Source organism: Pongo pygmaeus, chromosome 1 (assembly GCF_028885625.2).
Source record: "Pongo pygmaeus isolate AG05252 chromosome 1, NHGRI_mPonPyg2-v2.0_pri, whole genome shotgun sequence".
Classification (NCBI taxonomy): Eukaryota; Metazoa; Chordata; class Mammalia; order Primates; family Hominidae; genus Pongo; species Pongo pygmaeus.
The window spans coordinates 210,165,699-210,189,576 of NC_072373.2; the positions used below are offsets into that span (position 1 = coordinate 210,165,699).

Below are 23,878 nucleotides of genomic sequence, written 5' to 3' on the forward strand. Positions count from 1 at the left end.
GGTCCAGCCCAGGGGAGCTGCCCGTTTAGAGAACGCTGGGGCAAGTTGCCTAAAACCTCAGCTCTCCACACCATAAGGTCCATGGTTCCAAGGTACCCATTTCCTCTCTGAACAGAAAGAGTCCAGGTCTTCCTATAAAGACAAATCACGCTGTCCCTCCTAAGAGCTGCAAGCAAGGATAGAGACAGAGCAAGACACACGCTTTGATCCAGGATGTTCTGTGATGTTTATAATTAGAAAAGTTGCTCGGAACAGGATAGAACCTTGGGAAGGCTGATGGGGAAGCAGTCCAGACTAGGCTGGGCTTTGAAAGAGGGCTCACAGGAAAGAAAGGAAAGGTGGGGCGGGGCGTGGGGCGGTGGTGTTCTAAGTCACAAGACAGGTTGCTAGGAGGGGTGCTGACTCAGGCTGGAGTGTAATTGGGAAACATCATCTTTGCCCAGCCCTTGTAGCACTGGGGCCCACTGGGCAGGTGTCCCCAGGGCTGTGAGACATCTTTATGAAGTTCTCCAGGTGGCTGTCACAGGTGGTGGGCATTCTCTGGCTGTCACTGGGTCTTCTGCAGGTCCTCGGGCCCAAAGGAGGAGGGCAGCAGCTCCTGGACCGTCATGACAATATACGTACCATCCGGCTTGGTCATGTACACAGGCCAGTTGGTGCCAAACTGGAAAAGAGGCAAAGCTGGCGTGAGAGATGCAGCGTGGCTGAGGGGGCTGAGACTGACTGGGTCTGAGTCTGACTCTGCCACTCACTGTCTAATGTTCCTCACTTTACCTTGATTTTCTCATCTGTAAAAGGGGAATGACCATAATTGTACCTGGATCATAGCGCTGCAGGGAGGAGGAAATGAAAGAATGCTGTGAAACTGAACAGTGCATGGCACATCGTGAACAGGCACCATTCAAGACTCACCCAGGGCTTTATAAGAGCAACAGCTAACCCTGGAACCAGACCTCCTTCTGCTATGACAAATGACCACTAACATCCGCTTCCCTTACAGTATCCCCTTTACACCTCACACCAGGAGAAGCTGCAAGCCTGCTACATACACTCAGTGTATTAGTCTGTTCTCGAGCTGCTAATAAAGACATACCTGAGACTGGGTAATTTATAAAGAAAAGAGGTTTAGGCCGGACGTTGTGGCACACGCCTGTACTCCCAGCACTTTTGGGAGGCCGAGGCAGGTGTATCTCCTGAGGTCAGGAGTTCGAGACCAGCCTGGCCAACATGGTGAAACCTCATCTCTACTAAAAATACAAAAATTAGCCAGGCGTGGTGGCGAGCACCTGTAATCCCAGCTACTCAGAAGGCTGAGGCAGGAGAATCTCTGGAACCTGGGAGGCAGAGGTTGCAGTGAGCCAAGATCACACCACTGCACTCCAGCCTGGGCCATAGAGTGAGACTCGGTCTCAAAATAAAATAAAATAAAATAAAATAAAAAAGGAGGTTTAATGGACTCACAGTTCCACATGGCTGGGGAAGCCTCACAACCATGGCGGAAGACGAAGGAAGAGCAAAGGGATGTCTTACCTGGCAACAGGCAAGAGAGGACTTGTGTGAGGGAACTCCCATTTATAAAACCATCAGATCTCATGAGACTTATTCACCATCACGAGAACAGCATGGGAAAGACCCGCCCCCATGATTCAATTGCCTCCCACCAGGTCCCTTCCATGACATGTGGGAATTATGGGAGCTACAATTCAAGATGAGATTTGAGTGGGGACAGAGCCAAACCATATCACATAGATACTGCACATGCATGGTTTCATTATCTACCCTGTGAGGTAGGTGCTATCATGATGCCCATTTTACTGATGAGGAAACTGAGGCTTAGCAGGGTAAAGTCAGCAAAGAAAAATTTGTCTCTTGATCTTTCTCCTGTACTATGAGGAGCACTGTTTGTTTGCTGTGTGACCTTGGGAAAAGGATAACTTTCTGGGGCTCACTCAGTGTCTTGGTGCATGGAATGGTTTTAGGGATGGGAGAATGCAGGATGGTAGGCAAGAGGTTAATCAGCAGTGGCATCATGACAAGAGCCCTGGAGGTGGGGTCAACAGACCCAAGCTCTTCCTGGCCAGGTATTGTGAGATGCAGAGATGATTCATGTAAAGCATCTCTATGCACATAGTAGGTGTTCAATTAATAGATGCCATTCTGATTATGTTGGTAGCCAGTGACTGCTCAGGTCTACAGCCTCCTGTTCTTCCACACTTCTCTCTGAATCACCAAGTTATTCCCAGGCACACTCAATCTTCTGGCTTTTTAGAATTAATGTTTTAAGGAAGGAAATTTTTCTGCTTGACAGGCTCTGCCTGAGGGTAGGTACGGACGAAAGTTGAGCCGAGGGCGAGTTTACGTGCCAGGTCCCTGGCCCCAATGCCTCATCTCTTATCATTTGCATTTTGGTTTCAGTTTCGCCCCTGCCTCCTTCAGCTTTTTCATTTGCCTTCTCTCGTTTGCCAACATCCAATCTGTTTGGAGAAAACAGCACTGAGCAATTGGACCATGTCGGGGCCTTGGGAGCCAGGGACTTGGCGCCCTGTCGTGGCTTCCTTATATGACCTTCGACATTTCCACCGTGCAGGGCAGCTATTTCTGCCTCTCTCAAGTGAGACAAATTCCACCGTTGTAAATTCACTGCTTTCCCGGTGGTATGTTTTTGGATTTGGGAAATGTGTCTGATTTGCACTCCTGGCAGGAAGCAGGAGGAAGATGGAAGTGTCTGCATCCCCAGATGCTTTGAAACCCCACGGCACAAAAACAAAGCTAAAACAACCCCCTTTCTCCCAAAACACAACTCCAAAAGCAGAAACTCCCACGGTACAAGCAGCATCCACATGCCAAAATACCATTATGTTTCCTCCATGGCTGAAAATAATTTTGTCCAACTGACAGAACCACAAAGACAGAGAGGCAGCCGTGAGGAGCACGAGCTTCAGAGTCAGCCTGATGGGCCATGGATACCCGTATGTCACCGCCTGGCAGGGGGCCCTTCAGTAAGTCATTTTACTCCTCTGAGCCTCAGAGTGGTTACTGGGAAATGGGAATAATGACATGCACTTCACTCAGTCTTGGGGAGGGGATTAAACAAGATGCTGTAGGTATGTATTTATTTTTGAGACCGGATCTCGCTCTGTCACCCAGGCAGGAGTGCAGTGGCTTGATCACAGCTCACTGCAGCCTTGACCTCGTAGGCTCTAGTGATCCTCCTACCTCAGCCTCTGGGGCAGCTAGGACCACAGGCACGCACCACTATCCCTTGCTAATTTTTAAACTGTTTGAAGGGACCGGGTTTTACTATGTGGCCCAGGCTAGTTTTGAATTCCTGGGCTAAAGTGATCCTCCTGCCTCAGTCTCCCAAAGTGCAGGGCTTACAGGTGTAAGCCACCATGCCCACAAGATGCTGGATTTCAAGGGGCTCTTGGTATTATGCTGGAGCTCAGGGCCTGTGGGATTCTCTAATCTTTTGGGACTCTAGAGGACACAGATCTCTTTGAGAATCCACAATAGTTACTGACATTCCCCTTTCCCCAAACGTACATATAAACATGAAAACCTTCCCCTGAGCCTGGATTAAGGACCCATGATCTAAACTATCCCTTCGTTTTCATTTTTTTGTTCTCTTTTATTCCTTTTTTTTTTTTTTTTTTTTTTTTTTGTGGAGAACAGGGTCTCGCTATGTTGCCCAGGCAGGTCTTGAACTCCTGGGCTTAAGCGACCCTCCTGCCTCTGCTTCCCTAACTGCTGGGATTACAGGCTAAGCCACCACACCTGGCCTACCCTTTTGTTTTTAGAGTTGAAGAAATTGCAGCCTTCCATCAAGAGGACTTTTATAAAAAGCACTTCAGATCCTTCAAGTCTCTTGAAAATATCCAATGGCTTACCTTTATTCTCTTTTTTCCCAATGTATTTAATGTGATAAAATATATATAATGTAAGATTCGCCATTTTAACCATGTTTAAGTGTACACTTCAGGCTGGGCGCGGTGGCTCACGCCTGTAATCCCAGCACTTTGGGAGACCAAGGTGGGCAGATCACAAGGTCAGGAGTTCGAGACCATCCTGGCCAACATGGTGAAACCCGGTCTCTACTAAAAATACAAAAATTAGCCAGGCGTGGTAGCTGGTGCCTGTAGCCCCAGCTACTTGGGAGGCTGAAGCAGGAGAATCGCTTGAACCCGGGAGGTGGAGGTTGCAGTGAGCTGAGACTCTGCCACTGCCCTCCAGCCTGGGCGACAGAGTGAGACTCCGTCTCAAAAAAAAAAAAGTGTACACTTCAGTTTCCTTTATTCTTGGAATAAAATGTACCCTTCGTTCCATGGCCAGGCCCCATGTGATCCGGCTCCTGCTCACCCCTCTGACTTCAATCCCATTGCTTTCCTTCCACCTACCAGGCCCTAGCCCTCTTCTCAAATTCACCAAGGGTCTGAGCTGGCTGGTTCTGAATCTCCTTCTCTAGACCTTTGTCTGTCTCATTTTTTTTCTCATTATTTATATTTCTGCTCAAATGTCATGCTCAAAAAGAGGGCCTTCCGGGACATCTAAAGCAGGGGTTGGCAAACCTTTTTCTGTCAAGGACCAGACAGTAAATATCTTAGGTTTAGAGGCCATGTGGCCTTTGTTGTAATGGCTCACCTCTGCTGTGTCAGGGCAAAGTGGCTATGGACAATAGGTGAATGAATGGCCATGGCTGTGTACCAATAAAACTTTATTTACAAATACAAGCAGCACGCTGGATTTGGCCCAAGGGCTGTTGTTTGCTGACCCCAATCTGCAGTGTCCCCTGCTTGCCCGTTTGTCACTGGACTCCTTTTTTTTTCTGCATTTTGTTTTCCTCTATAGCCCTCTTGACTCTCAGAAACGCCACTGTTTGTTTATTTATTTTGCTCCTTGTTTATCATCTGTCTCCTGCATTAGCCTATGAGCTCTGTGAGGGCAGGGCCTGGCCCATCTTTTCCCTGTGCCTCCCCAGAGCTACCTCAGTGCCTGGCACAGAGCAGACACTCACTCAGTAAGTATTTGTTAAACGAAGGAATAATTTCCAGTGACTCATGCAAGCGTAGGGAGGCCTTAGAAGTCAGCCAACCGAGCAAACAGGACAGTAGCTGTGTCTCCACGCCTGCCACGCCTGCCACGCCTGCCACGCCTGCAGCTTGGCGTGGCTCCCATAGCCTGAGACAGGGAAGACATTTGCATTCCAGAAAGCAAGAGAAGCTGCTTACCTCTCTCATGACTTGCCTGCAGGCCCCACATGGAGAGATAAAATCATCTTGCATGTCACTGGGGAAGCAAAGAATCAAACTCAAATTAGTCTCTCCCAAGGCCTGAGGACAATTGCTACGATTCAGGCCCTGAGTCTCGGTCTGTTCCTGATTTGGGTCATACCCCATCAGGCAGTTCCTGATTCACAGATCCACTGTGTCCTGAAGGCTGAGAAGGCCACGTGGTGGCTTTCCACACTGCCACAAGGCAGGGCTATGGGCGGGACTTTCATTAGTGCCATCCATAAACGTTTACTGAGCACTTACCATCACTCACACCCGGGAATACAAAGGTCAAAGAGAATTTGTCTCTGGTCTTCAGGAGATTGTTCAGCGCAGTGGCTTATGTAAAAAACCAGCTGAGTTATCATGTTAAACAAAATGCGGCTGGGCGCGGTAGCTCACGCCTGTAATCCCAGCACTTTGGGAGGCCGAGGTGGGTGGATCACCTGAGGGCAGCAGTTCGAGACCAGCCTGGCCAACACGGTAAAACACCATCTTTACTAAAAATACAAAAATTACCTGGGCTTGGTGGTGGGCGCCTGTAGCTCCCAGCTACTCGGGAGGCTGAGGCAGGAGAATCACTTGAACCCGGGAGGCAAAGGTTGCAGTGAGCCAAGACCGTGCCATAGCACTCCATCCTGGGCAACAAGAATGAAAATCCTTAAAAAAAAAAATTGCTGAAGGAACACACAGTATGACGGAGCTAATCCCTGCCTGTGGACTGAGAAGGAAGATTTTATAGAGGAGGAGGCATGTGTCCTGGTCCTTGGAGGAAGTGTAGGGTTCATAAGTCACCATTTAGTGAATGCCTACTGTATGCCAGGCTCTGTACCAGGCACTCAACATTCATTAATTCATGTAATTCTCAGAGCAGCCTGGTGTCACGCACGTCTGTGTGAAGAGAGTCCACCAACAGGCTTTTTTTTTTAGATGGAATCTCACTCTGTTACCCAGGCTGGAGTGCAGTGGCGTGATCTTGGCTTACTGCAACCTCCGCCTCCCGGGTTCAAGCAGTTCTCCTGCCTCAACCTCCCGAGTAGCTGGGATTACAGGCATGCACCACCACGCCCGGCTAATTTTTTTGTATTTTTAGTAGAGACGGAGTTTCACTGTGTTAGCCAGGATGGTCTCGATCTCCTGACCTCGTGATCTGCCCACCTCGGCCTCCCAAACTGCTGGGATTACAGGCATGAACCACCCCGCCCGGCCCCACCAACAGGCTTTGTGTGAGCAGTAAAGCTTTTTAGTCACCTGGGTTTAGGCAGGCTGAATCTGCAAAGAGAGTCAGCAAAGGGAGATCAGGGCGGGGCAGTTTTATAGGATTTGGGTAGGTAATGGAAAATTACAGTTAAAGGGGGTTGTTCTCTTTCGGGCAGGGGTGGGGGTCACAAGATACAGGGTGGGGAGATCGTGAGACTTATTGTCGGTGGGGGGGGGGAATGTCACAAGGTCGATTGATTAGTTGGGGTGGGGAAGGAACAAATCACAATGGTGGAATGTCGTCTCTTGTGGTTCTTCAGTTGCTCCAGGCCATCTGGATGTATATGTGCAGGTCACAGGGGTTAAGATGGCTTAGCTTGGGCTCAGAGGCCTGACATCAAGATGTCACAATGGCCACTTTAAGGGTGAGGAGATAGGTTCAGTGTGATGAAGAGGCAGAGATGCTATTCGGAAATCCTGGGTTTCTCTGTGTTGTAGGCAAAGGAAATAAATAGTATGTGCAGGCTGGGCACGGTGGCTCATGCCTGTAATCCCAGCACTTTGGGAGGCTGAGGCGGATGGATCACCTGAGGTCAGGAGTTCGAGACCATCCTGGCCAACATGGCGAAACCGCATCTCTACTAAAATACAAACAATTAGCCAGGTGTGGTGGTGCAGGCCTGTAGTCCCAGCAACTCGGGAGGCTGACGTGGGAGGATCACTCGAGCCTGGGAGGCGGAGGTTGCAGTGAACTGAGATTGTGCCACCGCACTCCAGCCTGGGTGACAGAGTGAGACCTTGTCTCAAAAAACAAACAAAAAAACAGTATGTGCAAAGGCCCTGAGGCATGAAAAAATAAAGTGCATGTGTCTCAGAGAGAAAAATGGGCTCCTTGCACTGAAGAAGCTCACCAGCCAGGGATTGCCTGTGAGAGTTTAGGCTCCTACAGACAGACCTCCAGCTCTGAGCAGGACAAGGATTGGTCCCTAAAACAGGTGGCTTTGGCCAGGCACAGTGGCTCACGCCTATAATCCCAGCACTTTGGGAGGCTGAGGTGGGTGGATCATGAGGTCAAGAGACCGAGACCATCCTGGCCAACATGTTGAGACCCCATCGCTACTAAAAATACAAAAATTAGCTGGGTGAGGTGGTGCACACCTATAGTCCCAGCTACTCAGGAGGCTGAGGCAGGAGAGTCACTTGAACCCGGGAAGCGGGGGTTGCAGTGAGCCGAGATGGTGCCACTGCACTCCAGCCTGGTGACAGAGCGAGACTCCGCCTCAAAACAAAACAAAACAGAACAAAACAAACAAGTGCCTTTGATGATGGAAAATTCCAAGCCTATACCACAGGTGAAGCCAGCAGCCACCATCCTCCTTACTCTTCTGGACCCACAGCTTTGTGATATCTCTGGAAGAACATAGGATTTTTATTTATTTATTTATTTGAGACAGGGTCTTGTTCTGTTGTCTAGGCTACAGTGCAGTGGCACAATCATGGCTCACTGCAGTCTCTGCCTCCTGGCCTCAAAGGATCCTCCTACCTCAGCCTCCTGAGTAGCTGGGACTGCAGGCATGCACCACCACACTCGACTCATTTTCTGATTTGTTGTAGAAATAGGGTCTTACTATATTGCCTAGGCTGGTCTTGAACTTCTGGGCTCAAGAGATCTTTGCACCTTGGCCTCCCAAAGTACTGGGATTACAGACATGAGCCACCATGCCTGGCAGAACACAGGATTTAAATTTTGGTTTTTAATTGGCTCTTCCTTTTGCTATGTGTGACTTTGACTAAGTCATTTTAATTCATCCAAGTCTCATTTATTTGCTGTAAAATGTGGATGATATGTCATCTGCTTTGTAAGAATGCTAGAAGATAAAATGAGATAAGGTGTATGGAAGACTTTGTAAACTTTAGAAAGTTATATACATATTGTTACTGCCTGTTCTAAGTGCTGGACATTTCTTTCCTTATGTATGTAAGCTCTGTCATAATTTTAGTACTTTATCATACACAGTTTTATTATATGCTATGTGCTTTATGTACTATTTCATAATTCATCTTATTATATCTTAACAACAATTGTTATTAAGATAATGTGTGCCTATGCCTGTAATCCCAGCACTTTGGGAGGCCGAGGTGGGTGGATCACAAAGTCAGGAGTTCAAGACCAGCCTGGCCAACATGGTGAAACCCTGTCTCTACTAAAAATACAAAAATTAGCCAGGCGTGGTGGCAGATGCCTGTAATCCCAGCTACTTGGGAGGCTGAGGCAGAGAATTGCTTGAACCTGGGAGGTAGAGGTTGCAGTGAGCCGAGATCATGCCACTGCACTCCAGTCTGGGCAACAGAGCAAGACTCTGTCTCAAAAAAAAAATAAAAATAATAAAATAAAATAAAATAAAAAAAGATAATGTGTGCCTAGAATGTGCCAGGCATTCTGCAAAGCATTTTATATGCATCGTCTCATTTCAACCAACAAATATTTACTGAGCACCTACTATGTGCTGGGCACTGTCATTGGTGCTAGGAGTGCAGCAGTGAACAAAACAGACAAAATTCACTATGCTCAGGAGTTTATAGACTAGTGAGGGGAGCTAGGCAACTGATCAACCACCCAACCAACCAACCATGCGTCAAGTGGAGATAGGGATAGATACTATGATTAGAATAAAGCAGCCGAGGTGCTATTTTCTCTAATCCTCACCATTACTACCTTTTATATGTGGGGGTCCAGTCAATGAAAGGTTCTGTTCCATGGGAAGATGGGGTCCTCTCTGAGCACGCTTCCAGCTTCAGAAGAAAAACCCATGGGCACATGAGAGGGTGGGGACTCCTGCCCAGGACGCTGAGTGAACTCTTGGAATTACGGGGTGACAGCTGTTGCAGCCAAGGCCTCTTAAGCTTTTTGGGGGTTATTTTTCACTTCATTCCACACATGTCGACCAAAATCCTTCTCTATGCCAGGCAGGCATGGGAAAAGAGCAACAAAGACCAATCGGACAATCTCTGGAGCTTACCCTCTGGACAGGGAGATAAAATTTCACATAAATGCCGTAACAAAGGCATGGTTAGGGCCATGGGAGAGTTGCTCTGAATGAAATTCAGCCTTCCTTCCGTGGCCTGTAAGGCCCTGTGTGATCTGACCCCTACTGAGCTCACCACTTCCTTTCTGAATCTTTTTTTTTTGAGACGGAGTCTTGCTCTGTCGCTCAGGCTGGAGTGCAGTGGCGCGATCTCGGCTCACTGCAAGCTCCGCCTCCCAGGTTCGCACCATTCTCCTGCCTCAGCCTCCCGAGTAGCTGGGACTACAGGCGCCCGCCACCACGCCCAGCTAATTTTTTTTTGTATTTGTAGTAGAGACGGGGTTTCACCATGTTAGGCAAGATGGTCTCGATCTCCTGACCTCATGATCCACCCACCTCGGCCTCCCAAACTGCTGGGATTACAGGCATGAGCCACCGCGCCCGGCCTCCTTTTTGAATCTTGTGGCATCTGTGGCCCACTACCCAGTGGCTAGCTCCCTGGACAAGGTGATCTGCATCAGGGATTTCAAGGTGGGCAAGCATGCATTCCACTGGGAAGGTAGATTTGGTGTAGGCTTCAACAACCAAAAGTCACAGGATGGTGTTTCCAGGCAGCCTAGCACTGAGGATGTAGAGACAGCCCGTTAACAGTAATGGCTTACACATACATGATGGTTCTGTGTGGCAGCTTCTGTGCTAAGGACCTTAAGTGGATTAGTTCATTTAATCCACCAACAACCCTGTAAGGGGCGGGGGTACGCAGGCGCTCTTATCACCTGCATGCTGTAGATCATGAAAGGTGAAACGACTTGCCCAAGGCCACTGAGTTAGTGAAGTGGCAGAACCAGGATTTGAACCCCAAATCTACACACTCTGCCTTTGGTAGTTTTGCAGCTTGCAGAAGAAATAACGATAACTTTAAAACAATGTAATAGTTTGAGGCTGAATGCGGTCGCTCATGCCTATAATCCCAGCACTTTGGGAGGCTGAGGTGGGCAGATCACTTGAGGCCAGAAGTTCGAGACCAGCTTGGTCAACGTGGTGAAACCCTGTCTCTACTAAAAATTCAAAAATTAGCCAGGCGTGCTGGCCGGCACCTGTAGTCTCAATTACTCGGGAGGCTGAAGCATGAGAATCGCTTGAACCTGGGAGGCGGAGGTTGCAGTGAGCCGAAATCTTGCCACTACACTCCAGCCTGGGTGGCACAGCGAGACTTGTTCTCAAACAAAACAAAACAAAACAAAACTATATAATAGTTTGAATGTATTACATACTCTGTGTCAGGAACTTTACAGAAATTGTTTCTTAAGACCCTGTAACAGACCAGTCTCCTCCATTTCACAGATGAGAAGCCAGACTCAGGGTCTAAGCAGCATGCCCAAGGTCTATAATGCAGCTGGATTTGGAAACTGGTTTCACTGACCCTGAAGCCTGGGCTTCTAACTTACTCAACGTTCCTGCCAAGAGAGAGCACTCAAGACTGAGCACCTGCTGGCTGCCTCAGGATGTTTCTTCACCGCTTCCCCCTTTCTCCCTCTCCTCTGTCCTGCCTTTTGCTGGCTATTTACAGTTTTCTGTGGTTTATGCTCACCTTGGTCACACACTGAGGCCATGCTTATCAGACTCGACGGGCTGGAAACCTATTGACTCTGATCACTACAGCTGGGACCCAGTGGGGCAATCTCATCTGTCTGTGAACAGTAAGACAAACGGACCTTTCCTGAGTGCGGTCTCCATCCTTAGAGACCTCAGAGGGGTTCTCTCTGAGGTTGCTCAGACCCATCCAATGTTAAGGGAGTTGGTATTTCTCATTCATCCTCTAAATCCACAAACGCTCTCAATTTAACAAATCATGAGTGCGATAATGAGTGCATTTTGGGCTCAGGAAAACTGATGCAGGCTGAATACCCAGAGTATAGCAGTTGGGTGCTGGAAAAATGGCAGGTTTTGTGTAAATAAGGACATTTGCTAATCATTGCTAGTCATACTTAGTTGTGTTTAAAAGTCGATAATGACCAAGAGAAAAAGCCTCTCATCTGGCAAATTCTAAATAGAGCAAGGCATCATTATCCTTTGGTTGACTTTGGCCTCTTTTTCCCTAGAATATCATTATTTTCTTGGATCAGCTTTGAAATTGAGTTATTTCCCTCCTTTTTTTTTTTTTCATAAAGTGCAATTCACATCCTGATCTTGGCGTATCTGCACAAAATGTTCTCAGCACAGCGTCATTTATTCCTCCGGAAGCCTTAAGGAAGCCAGGACACACCTCGGTGACAGGGAAGGCTCTCGGATACTGGGGCCCTTCTCCTTGAGTGCACCTCGGGCTTTACTTACTCGGAAACAAATTAAGCTGGGTCACCTCAGGGCCAGACTGAGGCAAAGTTTAGGATCTTGTAAAAGGCACGTGGGCTTGCTTCTGTGCAGTCCCCATGGCCTTGCACTAAACCCCTGCATTTCTGCATTTTAGCCAGAAAGGTGCTAAAAGGTGTAGCTCTCTTTCTGTATTTTAGCCAGAAAGGTGCTGTAGCTCTGCCACAGGAATTAACTCCACTATGAGTGAAGAGATGATTCCCTCATAGAATGTGGCCTATGCACCCAGATGTCCCTAAAGACCAACAGGCATGCAGCCTCCTTCTAGGTGGGATCAACATTTCCCATGTCATTTTTCCTGCATCATTAACTTGTTAAGAAAACTGTCATACACAATGCAAAGGTGCACACAGGAGCAATTCGCCATTAAGTCATTAAATAATGGAGTCCAGTAAAAGGGCTAATTTACATGCTTGGATTCTGAAACCACTGAGTCTAGGGCCAGAGCCAATAAGAATTCAACGTGCTCCAGTGGAGAGTAAGCCATGCCAACTGGGATGTTTATGTTTGGGACCTATAGGAGCATTGATTGGGGCTCTTGTTCAGCCAGAACCTTGGCTGGACTCTGATTAGTTTGAACCGTAACTAGTGTTTACCTGGCTGTTTTTGTATTCTGGTTCTTGAACCTTGAGTTGAGTGTTGCCAAATGAAGGAGTGAGCAGTGCTGAGTGGCTCATTCAGGATCCTAGCATCAGCTTGTGGAGAGCAGGGAAAAGTGTTCTATCTCCTGGCACAGCATGATGTAGTGGAATGAGCCCTGCAGTGAGACTCTGGAACCTGGGTTTTGTCCCAGCTCTGGCACTAACTCCCAAGAAAGTTGTTCAACTTATCTGGGCCTCAATTTCATCAGCTATAAAACGGGGGTGGTGGCAAGGGAGTGTATAGCAGGTGATTTTTAGGCCCCCCCCACTTTTTTTTTGGAGACGGAGTCTCGCTCTGTCACCCAGGCTGGAGTGCAGTGGCGCCATCTCGGCTCACTGCAAGCTCCACCTCCCGGGTTCACGCCATTCTCCTGTCTCAGCCTCCCGAGTAGCTGGGACTGCAGGCGCCCACCACCATGCCTGGCTAATTTTTTGTATTTTTAGTAGAGAGGGGGTTTCACCGTGTTAGCCAGGCTGGTCTCGATCTCCTGACCTCGTGATCCACCCATCTCGGCCTCCCAAAGTGCTGGGATTACAGGCGTGAGCCACCGTGCCCGGCTCAGGTCCCCCCCGCTTTATGTTTCAGTGCTGCCTTTCTGTTATATCTTGTAGGAGGGGAGTCTGTATCACTTTGTGTTGCTGGAACAGAGGCATACCGGCCCTTGTATGAGAGTTGTCTTGCTTATTTACCTGCCTTGCAGGCTCACTGAGGGCAGACTCCATTTCTTATTTATCTCCTTATCCTCAGCACTCATCCCAGGGCCCTATACAGTGCCTGGCACATAGGAAGTCCACAATAAACATATGTCAGATGAATGAATGAATGAATGAATGAATGAATAATATGTGTAAGGAAGACGTTGGCTAAAGAGATGAACGAATATTGTTGCAACCTGGCGTTCCCACTCACCTGGCGATAGCAATTGCCCTGAAATCCTTGTACCCTTCTGAGACGGCCTTCTGGATAGCGGTCCGTTCAGCACAGATGCCCAGCGGGTAGCAGGCATTTTCTATGTTGCACCCTGAGAAGAGAGCAGAGACCAGTGGTATGTCTGGCAGAGACACTTCCTGCTGCGTGTGTTGAGTAAGAGGCTTGCCCCATTCCAAAGCAGGAAGGAACTGGTTACTCCAAACAAGGTGGGGAGAAGGAAAGGGCAATTCGACCTGGGGCACTGGTAGACTCTTTGGCCCGTGGTAGTGGCCCCTCCCAAGAACCTGGCACTGTCTTAATTTACCCAGTGCCTCCATGATGAAGCACAGCCTGGGAGCAGGGCAGCACAACAGGCAGATGAGGCAGCTCCATCACCCCTGCAGAGGTCAAGGCCAGGGTAGATGCTGAGGCTTACAAAAATAAGTAGAGCCCCTACACCTGCAGCTAAGAGATCTAAGAGCCCCATAGTATGAATGTGTTCCCATCAAATTCATATGTTGAAAAGCCCCTAAGGTGATGGTATTAGGAAGTGTGGCCTTTGGAGGAATGATTAGATAATGAGAATGGAATGAAGGGGACCAAGCCTAGGAATGGGAGTCAGGCACTTATAAAACCAGAGAGCTGTCTTGCCCCATCTGCCGCATAAGGACATAGCAAGGAGTCACCGTCTATGAGTAAGCAGGCCCTCACTGAATCTGCCAGTGCCTTGACCTTGGCCTTTCTGGTCTCCAGAACTGTGAACAATACACTTCTGTTAGTTACAAACTACCCAGTCTATGGTATTCTGTTATAGCAGCCTGAATGGACTAAGACAAATCCTGATTCCAAGTTTGAGCCTGGACAAAATTTTGGGGGTTAGGTACTGGCTGTCAGAGTTCAGCCAGGGTTCTATGTCAGTTGTGTTGCAAAACAAACACACTGTCAAAACCAACTAACAGCGAAATCAATTAACAAACAAAAAAAAACACACCCCGAGCTTTGTGCAAGTTGCCTGTGATTGCACAAGACTTGAAACAATCCTCGGGCCTCCAGTGGGATGTGGGCTCCTAAGATGGCCCAGCTCTCAGTAAGGGAGTCCTTCCTGTTGGCTCTCTCAGGGTTGTTCCTGCGGGACAACAAGCCAGGGCTGCTCCTAGGAGGCAAGATGTTGGCATAACCAGAGTGGCTAAGAAAGTCCCCATATTCGGGGAAGTGAGTCTACGAACAAATCACTGTGGGAGCTGGGTTTTCCCCTGACCAGCAAGATGTGGTATTCCGTCTGTATCACTGTTTGTAAATTGCCTTTTTTCCCTGAGGCGGAGATAGAAGTTGTTCCCCAGTATTCATTTCCTATTTCTTCCTTTAAGTAATACAAGTGCCTCCCATTCCAGCATGGACGCTCAGCTAGGGACTGTAATTCCCAGACTCCCTTGCAGCACAGTGTGGCCACATGATGCAGTTCTGGCCAATGGGATGTGGCCCAAAGTGATGTGGGAAATTTCTGGATCATACTTTTGGTAAGGAGGTTGCTTGCCTATTACTTTTGTTCTTTTCTCCTACCACAGACTGGAAGGTGGAGGTGATGGGGTGGGACACTTTTGACTGCATGGCCAAGGGAATGGAGGAGCAGCAAGGAGAGAGAAGGAATTTGGAAACCTGGTCAACTCGTGGGGCAGAGTTGCCTGTTTGCCTGGGGCCTACTCTGAATTGTTGTGTGAGAGAAAAAGAGAATTCCACCATGTTTGCATCACTGCATCTTGGAATCTGTTTGTTATAGTAGCATAACCTATGCCTAATACAGACATTTGTGCTGAGATGCAACTTGAACAAAAAAAATCTAAAGTATGTGACATTGGCTTAGTGGTTGAGCAACGCAAAGGAGAAAACACAGATGAGGCAAGATGGCCAGATGGTGACTCCTCCTAGTCTGTTATTTGGTAAACCTCCACCTGCAGTAACCGGGAAGGCGGGCCGTGGTACCCACCACTGAAATTTCTCTCCCTGGCAATGGGAATCAGCCCTGTGGCAAAGATGTGATGTGTCATCTGCCCACACAGCCTGTTGTTTCAGGCACCACAATAGCCAGCATTAAGATGGGGCAGCAGGGATGGGCCAGGCATGGGAGCCAGTTAGGAAAACGCGAGAGTTGGCAGGCTTCAGAACCATGTCCAGAAGGGATCTCTGGGTGTGGCATTTCTGTATGGAAATAATTGGAAGCAAATAGATCAGGATGTTTCTAACTTTTTGGTAGAATTGGATCACCAAAGAAGCCACAAGTCTGGCCTATAAAAACCCATGATGAGGCTGGGCATGGTGGCTCAAGTCTGTAATCCCAGCACTTTGGGAGGCCGAGGCAGGCGGACCACAAGATCAGGAGTTTGAGATCAGCCTGGCCAATATGGTGAAACCCTGTCTACTAAAAACACAAAAATTAGCCTGGCATGGTGGCAGGCACTTGTAGTCCCAGCTACTCAGGAGTCTGAGGCAGGAGAATTGCTTGAACCTGGGAGGCGGAGGTTGCAGTGAGCGGAGATCATGCCACTGCGCTCCAGCCTGGGCGACAGAGCGTGACTCCATCTCAAAACACAACAACAACAAAAAAACCATGATGTAGGTGTGATGATGTGTGTCAGTTTGAACATGCAGATGAGGACACAACTCTAGGGATGGTGGGACATCTAGACAGAAGGAATCTGATCTCCAGGACAACTTTGCAGGACAAAGAAACACATCTCCTATGCTGTGGACTCCAGCCCACCCCTGGTCTGTTAGATGAGGGAAATAAGCCACTATCTTGTTTGAGTCACTGTATTCTTATTTATTTCATCAACTTAGCCTCCCCTACCCTCCCCTCCTCTCCTTTCTCCTTCTCTCCCCTCTCCTTTCTTTTTGACAGGATCTTACTCTCTTGCCCAGGCTGGTGTGCAGTGGCATGATCATAGCTCACTGTAACCTCAAAGTCCTGGGCTCCACTGATCTTCTCATCCTAACCTCCCAAGTAGTTGGGACCACGGGTGTACATCACCACATCTGGCTAATTTTTTGTATTTTTGTAGAGGTGGGGTTGCCCAGGCCAGTCTCAAACTCTTGGGCTCAAGTGATCCACCTACCTTGGCCTCTCAAGGTGTTGGGATTACAGGTGAGAGCCACGGTGCCCAGCCTATACCTCCTTTTCTAAGTCCAAGTCTTCATTGTGATTATGCAGTATTTTGTTCCGCGTTGATCACATTTGGGAATTATTTGCTCATTATCTTCTTGTATATTTTTCCTCACATATTTTCTGGTCCCTTCATTATTTACATTGGCATGTTAGGAGTGATTAGTCATTTAACTCATTGTTCTCAGATCACAGGCATTCATGTCCAGAGTTGACAGATGTCATTAGACACTACTGGGTGCCACAGCTGCAGGTCCCTTGTCGGGGTGAGGGTGAATGTGGTCACAGTGGTGCATGGGATGGCTGTATGGTGTTAGGTGGGGACTGGTTTGGAATTCTACTTTGGGGAAGAAAACAGGTGTGTATACTGAGCACCAAAGGGTAGACTATAGTGAGCATCTACTGTTTTGACAACTTAGCACCTCTTGCTTTTTTTCCCCTGAGGAATGACCCTTACTTTATTCCCCAGCATGTAGTTCAAATGGGAGCTGCCGTCTTGTCTCCTATGACCTTGCTATGGGCTTAAAGATGGGCACCTGACTCAAACTGGCCAATCAGAGTTCATCTCTGTGTGGGAACTTCAGTTTCTCTCTAAGACACTGAGTGTGGGCCGCCATGTTTCCATTCATTATGGAAGAGACAAATGAGAGACTGAAATGGACGCTCAGAAGAATGGATGAGAGATGAGAGATGGAAAGAAAGGAGTCTGGCCAGTGCCAGTTGCCCCTGAGGTCTGGCTATACTCCAGCTCTTCTCACGGTTTAATTATAGGAACCAATACATCCTCCTTTCGTCTAAAATAGTTCATGTGTATTTTTATCATTTGAAACCGTACAGAGATCAGTTAATACAGTTGGAATATGGGGCAGGAAAAATCAAGAAGTTGCAACCCTGAGAGCTTTTGTTTATTTAAATGTTAGTTATTATAGCTGAGATAACTGGCCCCTTATTGCTCAGTCTCTCTGCTGAGCCAATGAAAGTTGAATGTATAAATGAATAATGCCTCTTGCTCCCCATCTTGTCTCTCCAGCCAGGTTCCTGATCCTCACCTGAAATGACTTTCTTTTTCTTCTCTTTTCTTTTCTTTTTTCTTTTCTTTTTTTTTTTTTTTTGAGACAGAGTCTCACTCTGTCACCCAGGCTGGAGTGTAGTGGCACAATCTCAGCTTACTGCAATCTCTACCTCCTGGGTTCAAGTGATTCTCATCTCAGCCTCCCTAATAGCTGGGATTACAGGCGTGCATCACCATGCCTGGCTAATTTTTTAATTTTTAGTGAAGATGGGGTTTCACCATGTTGTCCAGGCTGGTCTCGAACTGCTGACCCTCAATTGATCCGCCCAGCTCGGCCTCCCAAAATCTTGGGATTACAGGTGTGAGCCAAGATGCCCAGCCCCTGAAAATGACTTTCTTTAAACACCACTCTCACCTGCCATATCTGCTCACCACTCCCACCTTCACTGACATCCCTACACTTGGTTTCTGCCTCTCTCCCAGATTACAGTCCCTGCCAGCCTCACTCCCAGCCTAGTGACTCTCCCAGCCTCGCCCTTCCAGCTTCCCTGCCCCATCCCTGACTAAAGTCTGACATTTTTCCCATCAAAAGTGATGCATGCAGATCTTGGGTTTTGCTGACATGCCATTAAAGCACACTTCCATACTTGCAGAAGACCCAGTCTCTCAGGATGGTCACATGTGTCTGCACTGGAAATTCAGAAAGGCCTCAGAGAGAGAAATCTTCCTTTACTTTGTGTAAAACATGTCAATAGGCCGGTATGAGAGAGAAAGATGGTTGTGGCAGGGGGTACACTCAAACGCCCCACTACTCAAACAGCACCCTGTAGAAAGAGGTTCCATTAGGTTTCATTCTGCCCTGGGACTCTTTGCCCAACTGGCTCTGAGAATTGGGGAAAGGGACTGAACCTCTTTGAGGCTCACTGGCTTCATTTGTAAAATGCTAATGATAGAATCTCCCTCATAGTCCTCTTGTGAGAATAAATTGAGATCACTCGTGTAAAGCACTTAACACAAAGCCTGGCACAGAGGAAATGGTCAGCAGCTGTTAGCTGCTGCTGTTATCAGTTGCATAAAAATCAAGGCTTTGGTGGCGGTAGGGCTATGTGACCCTCTGCGCCTTCTCGACAACGTATAACAGTGGTCCTGTCCCTGTCCTTCAGGCACTTTGAAATCCTTTATTTTTATTTTATTTTATTTTATTTTTGAGACGGAGTCTTGCTCTGTCGCCCAGGCTGGAGTGCAGTGGCGCAATTTCGGCTCACTGCAACCTCTACCTCCTGGGTTCAGGCGATTCTCCTGCCTCAGCCTCCTGAGTAGCTAGGACTACAGGTGCGTGCCACCATGCCCAGCTAATTTTTGTATTTTTGGTAGAGATGGGGTTTCACCATATTGGTCAGGCTGGTCTTGAACTCCTGACCTTGTGATCCACCCGCCTCAGCCTCCCAAAGTGCTGGGATTACAGGTGTGAGCCACCACACCTGGCCTGAAATCCTTCTTATGACTACAAGGTCATATGTGATCTGGTGCCAAGGTCATATGTGATCTGGTGCTGAGGTCATATGTGATCTGGTGCTACCTCTTGGCCTGCATCTCCTTTTGTTCTCTAGACCTGTTGTCCTTCCACCTGCTCCCCTCAGGGCACCAAGTATGCTCCTGCCACAGGGCCTTTGCACAGGCTGTTCCCATTGCCTGGAACTCTGTTTCCCTTTTGCACACTATTCACCCTGCTCAGGGCTCTGCTCAAATGTCACCTTCTCAGAGACGCTTTCTCCGATCACCTATCTAAAATGGCTTCCTCCCACCACTGCCTCCAACTCTCTCTATCCATTTCTCCTGCTTTAATCTTCTTCATAGCACTTAACAGTCTCCTGAAATAAATGTCTTTATTATCTAATTCCTCCTATTACATTACAAACTTTCTGAGGGCAGAGATTTTTGTCTCTAGCGTGCGTTGTGGTATGTCCTGGGCCTGGAACAGTGAAGCCATGGGGCTCTCAGTTTCTCTTATGGATTGAAATGTTTGTGTCTCCCTAAAATTCTTCTGTTGAAGCCCTAACCCTCAACGAGATACTATTAGGAGGCGGGGCATTTGGGAGATAACCAGGTTTAGATTAGGTCGTGAGGAGGCAGCCCCCATGATGGGATTAGTGCTATTATAAGAAGAGGAAGAGACTCTTGAACTCTCTCTCTCCATCCTGTCAGGGCATAGTGAGAAAATGGCCAAGTCAGAAAGAGGGCCCTCGCCAAGAACTGAATCTTGGACTTCCCAGCCTCCAGAACTGAGAAATAAATGTCTGCTGTTTAAACCACTAGTCTATGGTATTTTGTTATAGCAGCCTGTTTTAGTCCGTTTTGTGCTGCTGTAACGTAATATCCCAGACTGGGTAATTTATAAAGGACAGACATTTATTTGTCATAATTCTGAAGGCCTGGAAGTCCAAGGCCAAGCTGCTGGCAAATTGGTGTCTAGTGAGGACCTAGTCTCAGCTTCCAAGATGGCGCCTTGAACACTGCATCCTCCGGTGGGGAGGAACACTATTACTCATGTGGCAGGAGAGTGAAAGTGAGAGAATCCATACTGTAAGCCCTTTTTATAGCGGTATTAATCCACTCACGGGGCAGAGCCCTCATGACCTAAACACCTCTTATTAGGCCCCACCTCCCAACACTGTTGCATTGGCAATTAAACATAGCGAGACCCTGTCTCTAAAAATGTATATAAATAAATAAATTTGTAAAGAGAAGCCCTCCAAAGTATGCTTATGCATTTTGGAGGGGGCAAACCTTCAAACCACAGCATGGCCTGAGCTAAGATGGCTAACCATTATTGAAAGAATGGAATTTTCCACTTCAGTGCTAGGTGCTTAAGATGCAGAGGAATAACTGTATTTGGAGCTTCTAACAAATTCAAGTAATTTCCTTGAATTTTCTAGCTCAAAAAAAAAAGGCAAATAAAAAAAAAAAAAGGAAGGAAGCCTTTGCCCACGTACTGCATCCTGAAATGCTGCGCAATTTTGTTTTGCTTCTCTAAGCCCAGAAAGCAGGCTGTCTTCTGACCAGGCAAACCAATTCTGTTTCTGCTACTGCCTTTGCTTACTTCAAAACATACATGAGAGAGATTGGGATGGTGCTAAGTTAGAAATCCATAATGATAAGATTGGATCAAATAACAGTACGATCATAGTGCCGGTATTACTAATTGCTTTCTTTTACTGGGCACTCATCTGCCAGGCACTCTGTGGAGCGCTTTACCTGCATAAGGTCAGTTAATCCTTTTAACTGTTGGGTAAGCTAAATACTATTAGAACACCATTTTACAGAAGGTAAAAGTGGAGGCTGGTGGAAGGAGGCCAAAACATGCATCCTAGCCTGTGAGATACGATGGACTCTTCTTTTATTTTTTTGAGACAGAGTCTCGCTCTGTCGCCCAGCCTGGAGTGCAGTGTCATGATCCTGGCTCACTGCAAGCTCTGTCTCCCGGGTTCACACCATTCTCCTGCCTCAGCTTCCCAATAGCTGTGATTGCACACCACACCCAGCTAATTTTTTTGTATTTTTATTAGAGACGGGGTTTCACCATGTTAGCCAGGATGGTCTCAATCTCCTGACCTCATGATCCACCTGTCTCGGCCTCCCAAAGTGCTGGGATTACAGACGTGAGCCACTGCGCCCGGCCGGACTCTTCTTATTCTCTATGGCCTTGCAGGAAGGAAGGCCATGTTTTGAGGTGGTTTGGTGCTTAAGGCAGGGCTGGGGTCAGATGTTATTAAGACATCAGCAAGACTGGGTGTGGTGGCTCACGCCTGTAATCCCAGTACTTTTGGAGGCTGAGGTGGGTGGATCGTTTGAGTCCAGGAGTTCGAGACTAGCCTGGGCAACATGTCAAAACCCCATCTCTACAAAAAATTTTAAAAATTAGCTAGGCATGGTGGTGCATGCCTGTGATCTCAGCTACCTGGGAGGCTAAGGTGGGAGGATCGCCTGAGCTGGGGAGGTCGAGGGTGCAGTGAGCTGAGATTGTGCCAGTGAACGCCAGACTGGGCAACAGAGTGAGATCCTGTCTGAAAAAAAAAAAGACATCAACAGGGAAAGAAGTTCACAATAAGGCTATTTGGGCCCAGCCCCCCAGAGAAAAGAATAAGCCAGAAAGCACTGCACCCACTCTCTTTTCTGAGGGATCTTAACAAGATTAAAGCAGTATTTCTCACACTCAAGCAAGTGGGCATCAGAATGTTTTGGAGGGCTTCTCTTTTTAAATTTATTTATTTTTATACTTTTTAGAGACAGTGTCTTGTTATTAGTTGCTCAGCTGGAATTTGAACTCCTGGACTCAAGCAATCCTCCTGCCTTAGCCTCCTGAGTAGAGGGCTTCCTAAAACACACTTCTAAGCCTCTTTCCTGGAGTTTCTGATTCAATAGGTCTGGGCTGGGTCGGAGCTCAAAAATTTCAAATTTTCACAAGTTCCCAGGAGCTGCTGAGGCTGCAGGTCTGGGACCACGTTTGAGAATCACATGAGGAATGTTCTGTCCATATACTTGAAGAAATACAACACCCTCTCCATGTTCCTAACCTCCTCCCACTGCAAATGCACCATTTCAGGTATGAATTATATTCGAACTCAGCTATAGAGTTGAGGGACTGTAGTAAAGCTCGCCTGTGTAATGAGCCACTTTTTTTTTTTTTCGAGATGGAGTTTTACTCTTGTTACCCAGGCTGGAGTGCAATGGTGCGATCTCGGCTCACTGCAACCTCCGCCTCCCTGGTTCAAATGATTCTCCTGCCTCAGCCTCCTGAGAAGCTGGGATTGCAGGCGTCTGCCACCACGCCGGGATAATTTTTGTATTTTTAACAGAGACGAGATTTCACCATATTGGCCAGGCTGGTCTTGAACTCCTGACCTCAGGTGATCCACCCACCTCAGCCTCCCAAAGTGCTGAGTGAGATTACAGGTATGAGCCACCATGCCTGGCCTTTTTTTTTTTTTTTTTTTTTTTTTTTTTTTTTTTTTTGAGAGAGAATCTTGCTCTGTTGCCCGGGCTGGACTGGAGTGCAGTGGCATGATCACGGCTCACTGCAACCTCCACCACCAGGGCTCAAGCCATCCTTCTGCCTCAGCCTCCCGAGTAGCTGGGACTCTAGGCACGTGCCACCACGCCCGGCTAATTTCTGTATTTTTTGTAGAGATGGGGTTTCACCCTGTTGCCCAGGCTGGTCACAAAATGAGCCACTTTTGAGTGACAGTGGAGAGGACTAACTGAAGTTCCTTGGCAGGGGGAAACAGCGGGAAACGGGGCGTGATGGGAGCTGGGCTGTAAGCTGAAGACCCAGGTTAGAGAAGCTTGCTCTTACCTAGACCAGAGGTGCTGTGGTGTTGGGGGGATGGGGCCTGGGGTCCATCAGCTGCTGAAGAGAGGGGCTGGTGTCAGGCACCAAGAAATGCTTCTAGGAAAATGCATACAGGCAGAGAAAGGGAGCCCAGGGATGGAATCAGAACAGCAGGGGCTGGTTTGAGGGAAAATGGAAGACTCAGATTTAAGAATTAAGCCAAGGTAAGCTGGATTCAGTGGTTAATTAACCAAGACATCCTCAAGTGTCTTCTAAAATGTGGTGTGTTCCTCTCAGAATTCACCCCAGCTGGTCCAGTAAAGTGGCTTTTTCCCTAAATGGCAGACGGAGAGGAAAGGAGGAGGAAAGAGGGAGCGAGATCACTGTCTCAAAGTCATAAGCTGAAGAAGATAAACCCTCCCATCCCTTGGGTTGTGCCAGCAGAGTTGGCAGAAACTACAACCAAGAAGTCTCGTGTCTGGGCACCATCCTGGGACCCTTTCTGGCACTGTCGTGGTCTCATTGCCAGGTGCATACTCCCCATGAGCCCAGGGACACCTCGTGCAGTGCCCCTAGGGTTACAAGTGGTCCTTCTTTTCCCTGCCCATTACTGACCCGGTGCTGCATGAACACAGGCTGAGCTTCCGCCATGTGCGAGGCCCGAAGCTGACTCCGTTTCCCCGGACCATTTTCTTTGCTTTCTTTCTTTTCTTTTATCTTTCTTTCTTTTTCTTTTTTTTTTAAATTTTTATTTATTTTATTTATTTATTATTTATTTATTTATTTTTAATTTTTTTTAAGTATTTATTGATCATTCTTGGGTGTTTCTCGGAGAGGGGGATATGGCAGAGTCATAGGATAATAGTGGAGAGAAGGTCAGCAGATAAACACATGAACAAAGGTCTCTGGTTTTCCTAGGCAGAGGTCCCTGCGGCCTTCCGCAGTGTTTGTGTCCCTGGGTACTTG

At 47.7% G+C, this 23,878-nt stretch overlaps 1 protein-coding gene across 2 annotated transcripts in view; it reads right to left on the bottom strand.

Moving 5' to 3' along the window:
- Positions 1-207: 207 nt before the first annotated feature.
- The window catches only part of CDA (cytidine deaminase), a 32,612-nt gene continuing 8,941 nt past the window's right edge, over positions 208-23,878 (bottom strand). Inside the window, exons 2-5 of one of the 2 annotated variants that reach the window (XM_054503023.1) lie at positions 13,415-13,526; positions 5,226-5,283; positions 1,462-1,530; positions 209-664 (exon numbers count right to left, since the gene is read on the bottom strand). In XM_054503023.1, coding sequence (XP_054358998.1) covers positions 548-664; positions 1,462-1,530; positions 5,226-5,283; positions 13,415-13,526 — 356 coding nt within the window. In that variant the 3' untranslated portion in view covers positions 209-547. Of the gene's footprint in view, positions 665-1,461; positions 1,531-5,225; positions 5,284-13,414; positions 13,527-23,878 lie in introns of both variants that reach the window. The other variant, XM_054503032.1, reaches the window with a different exon arrangement.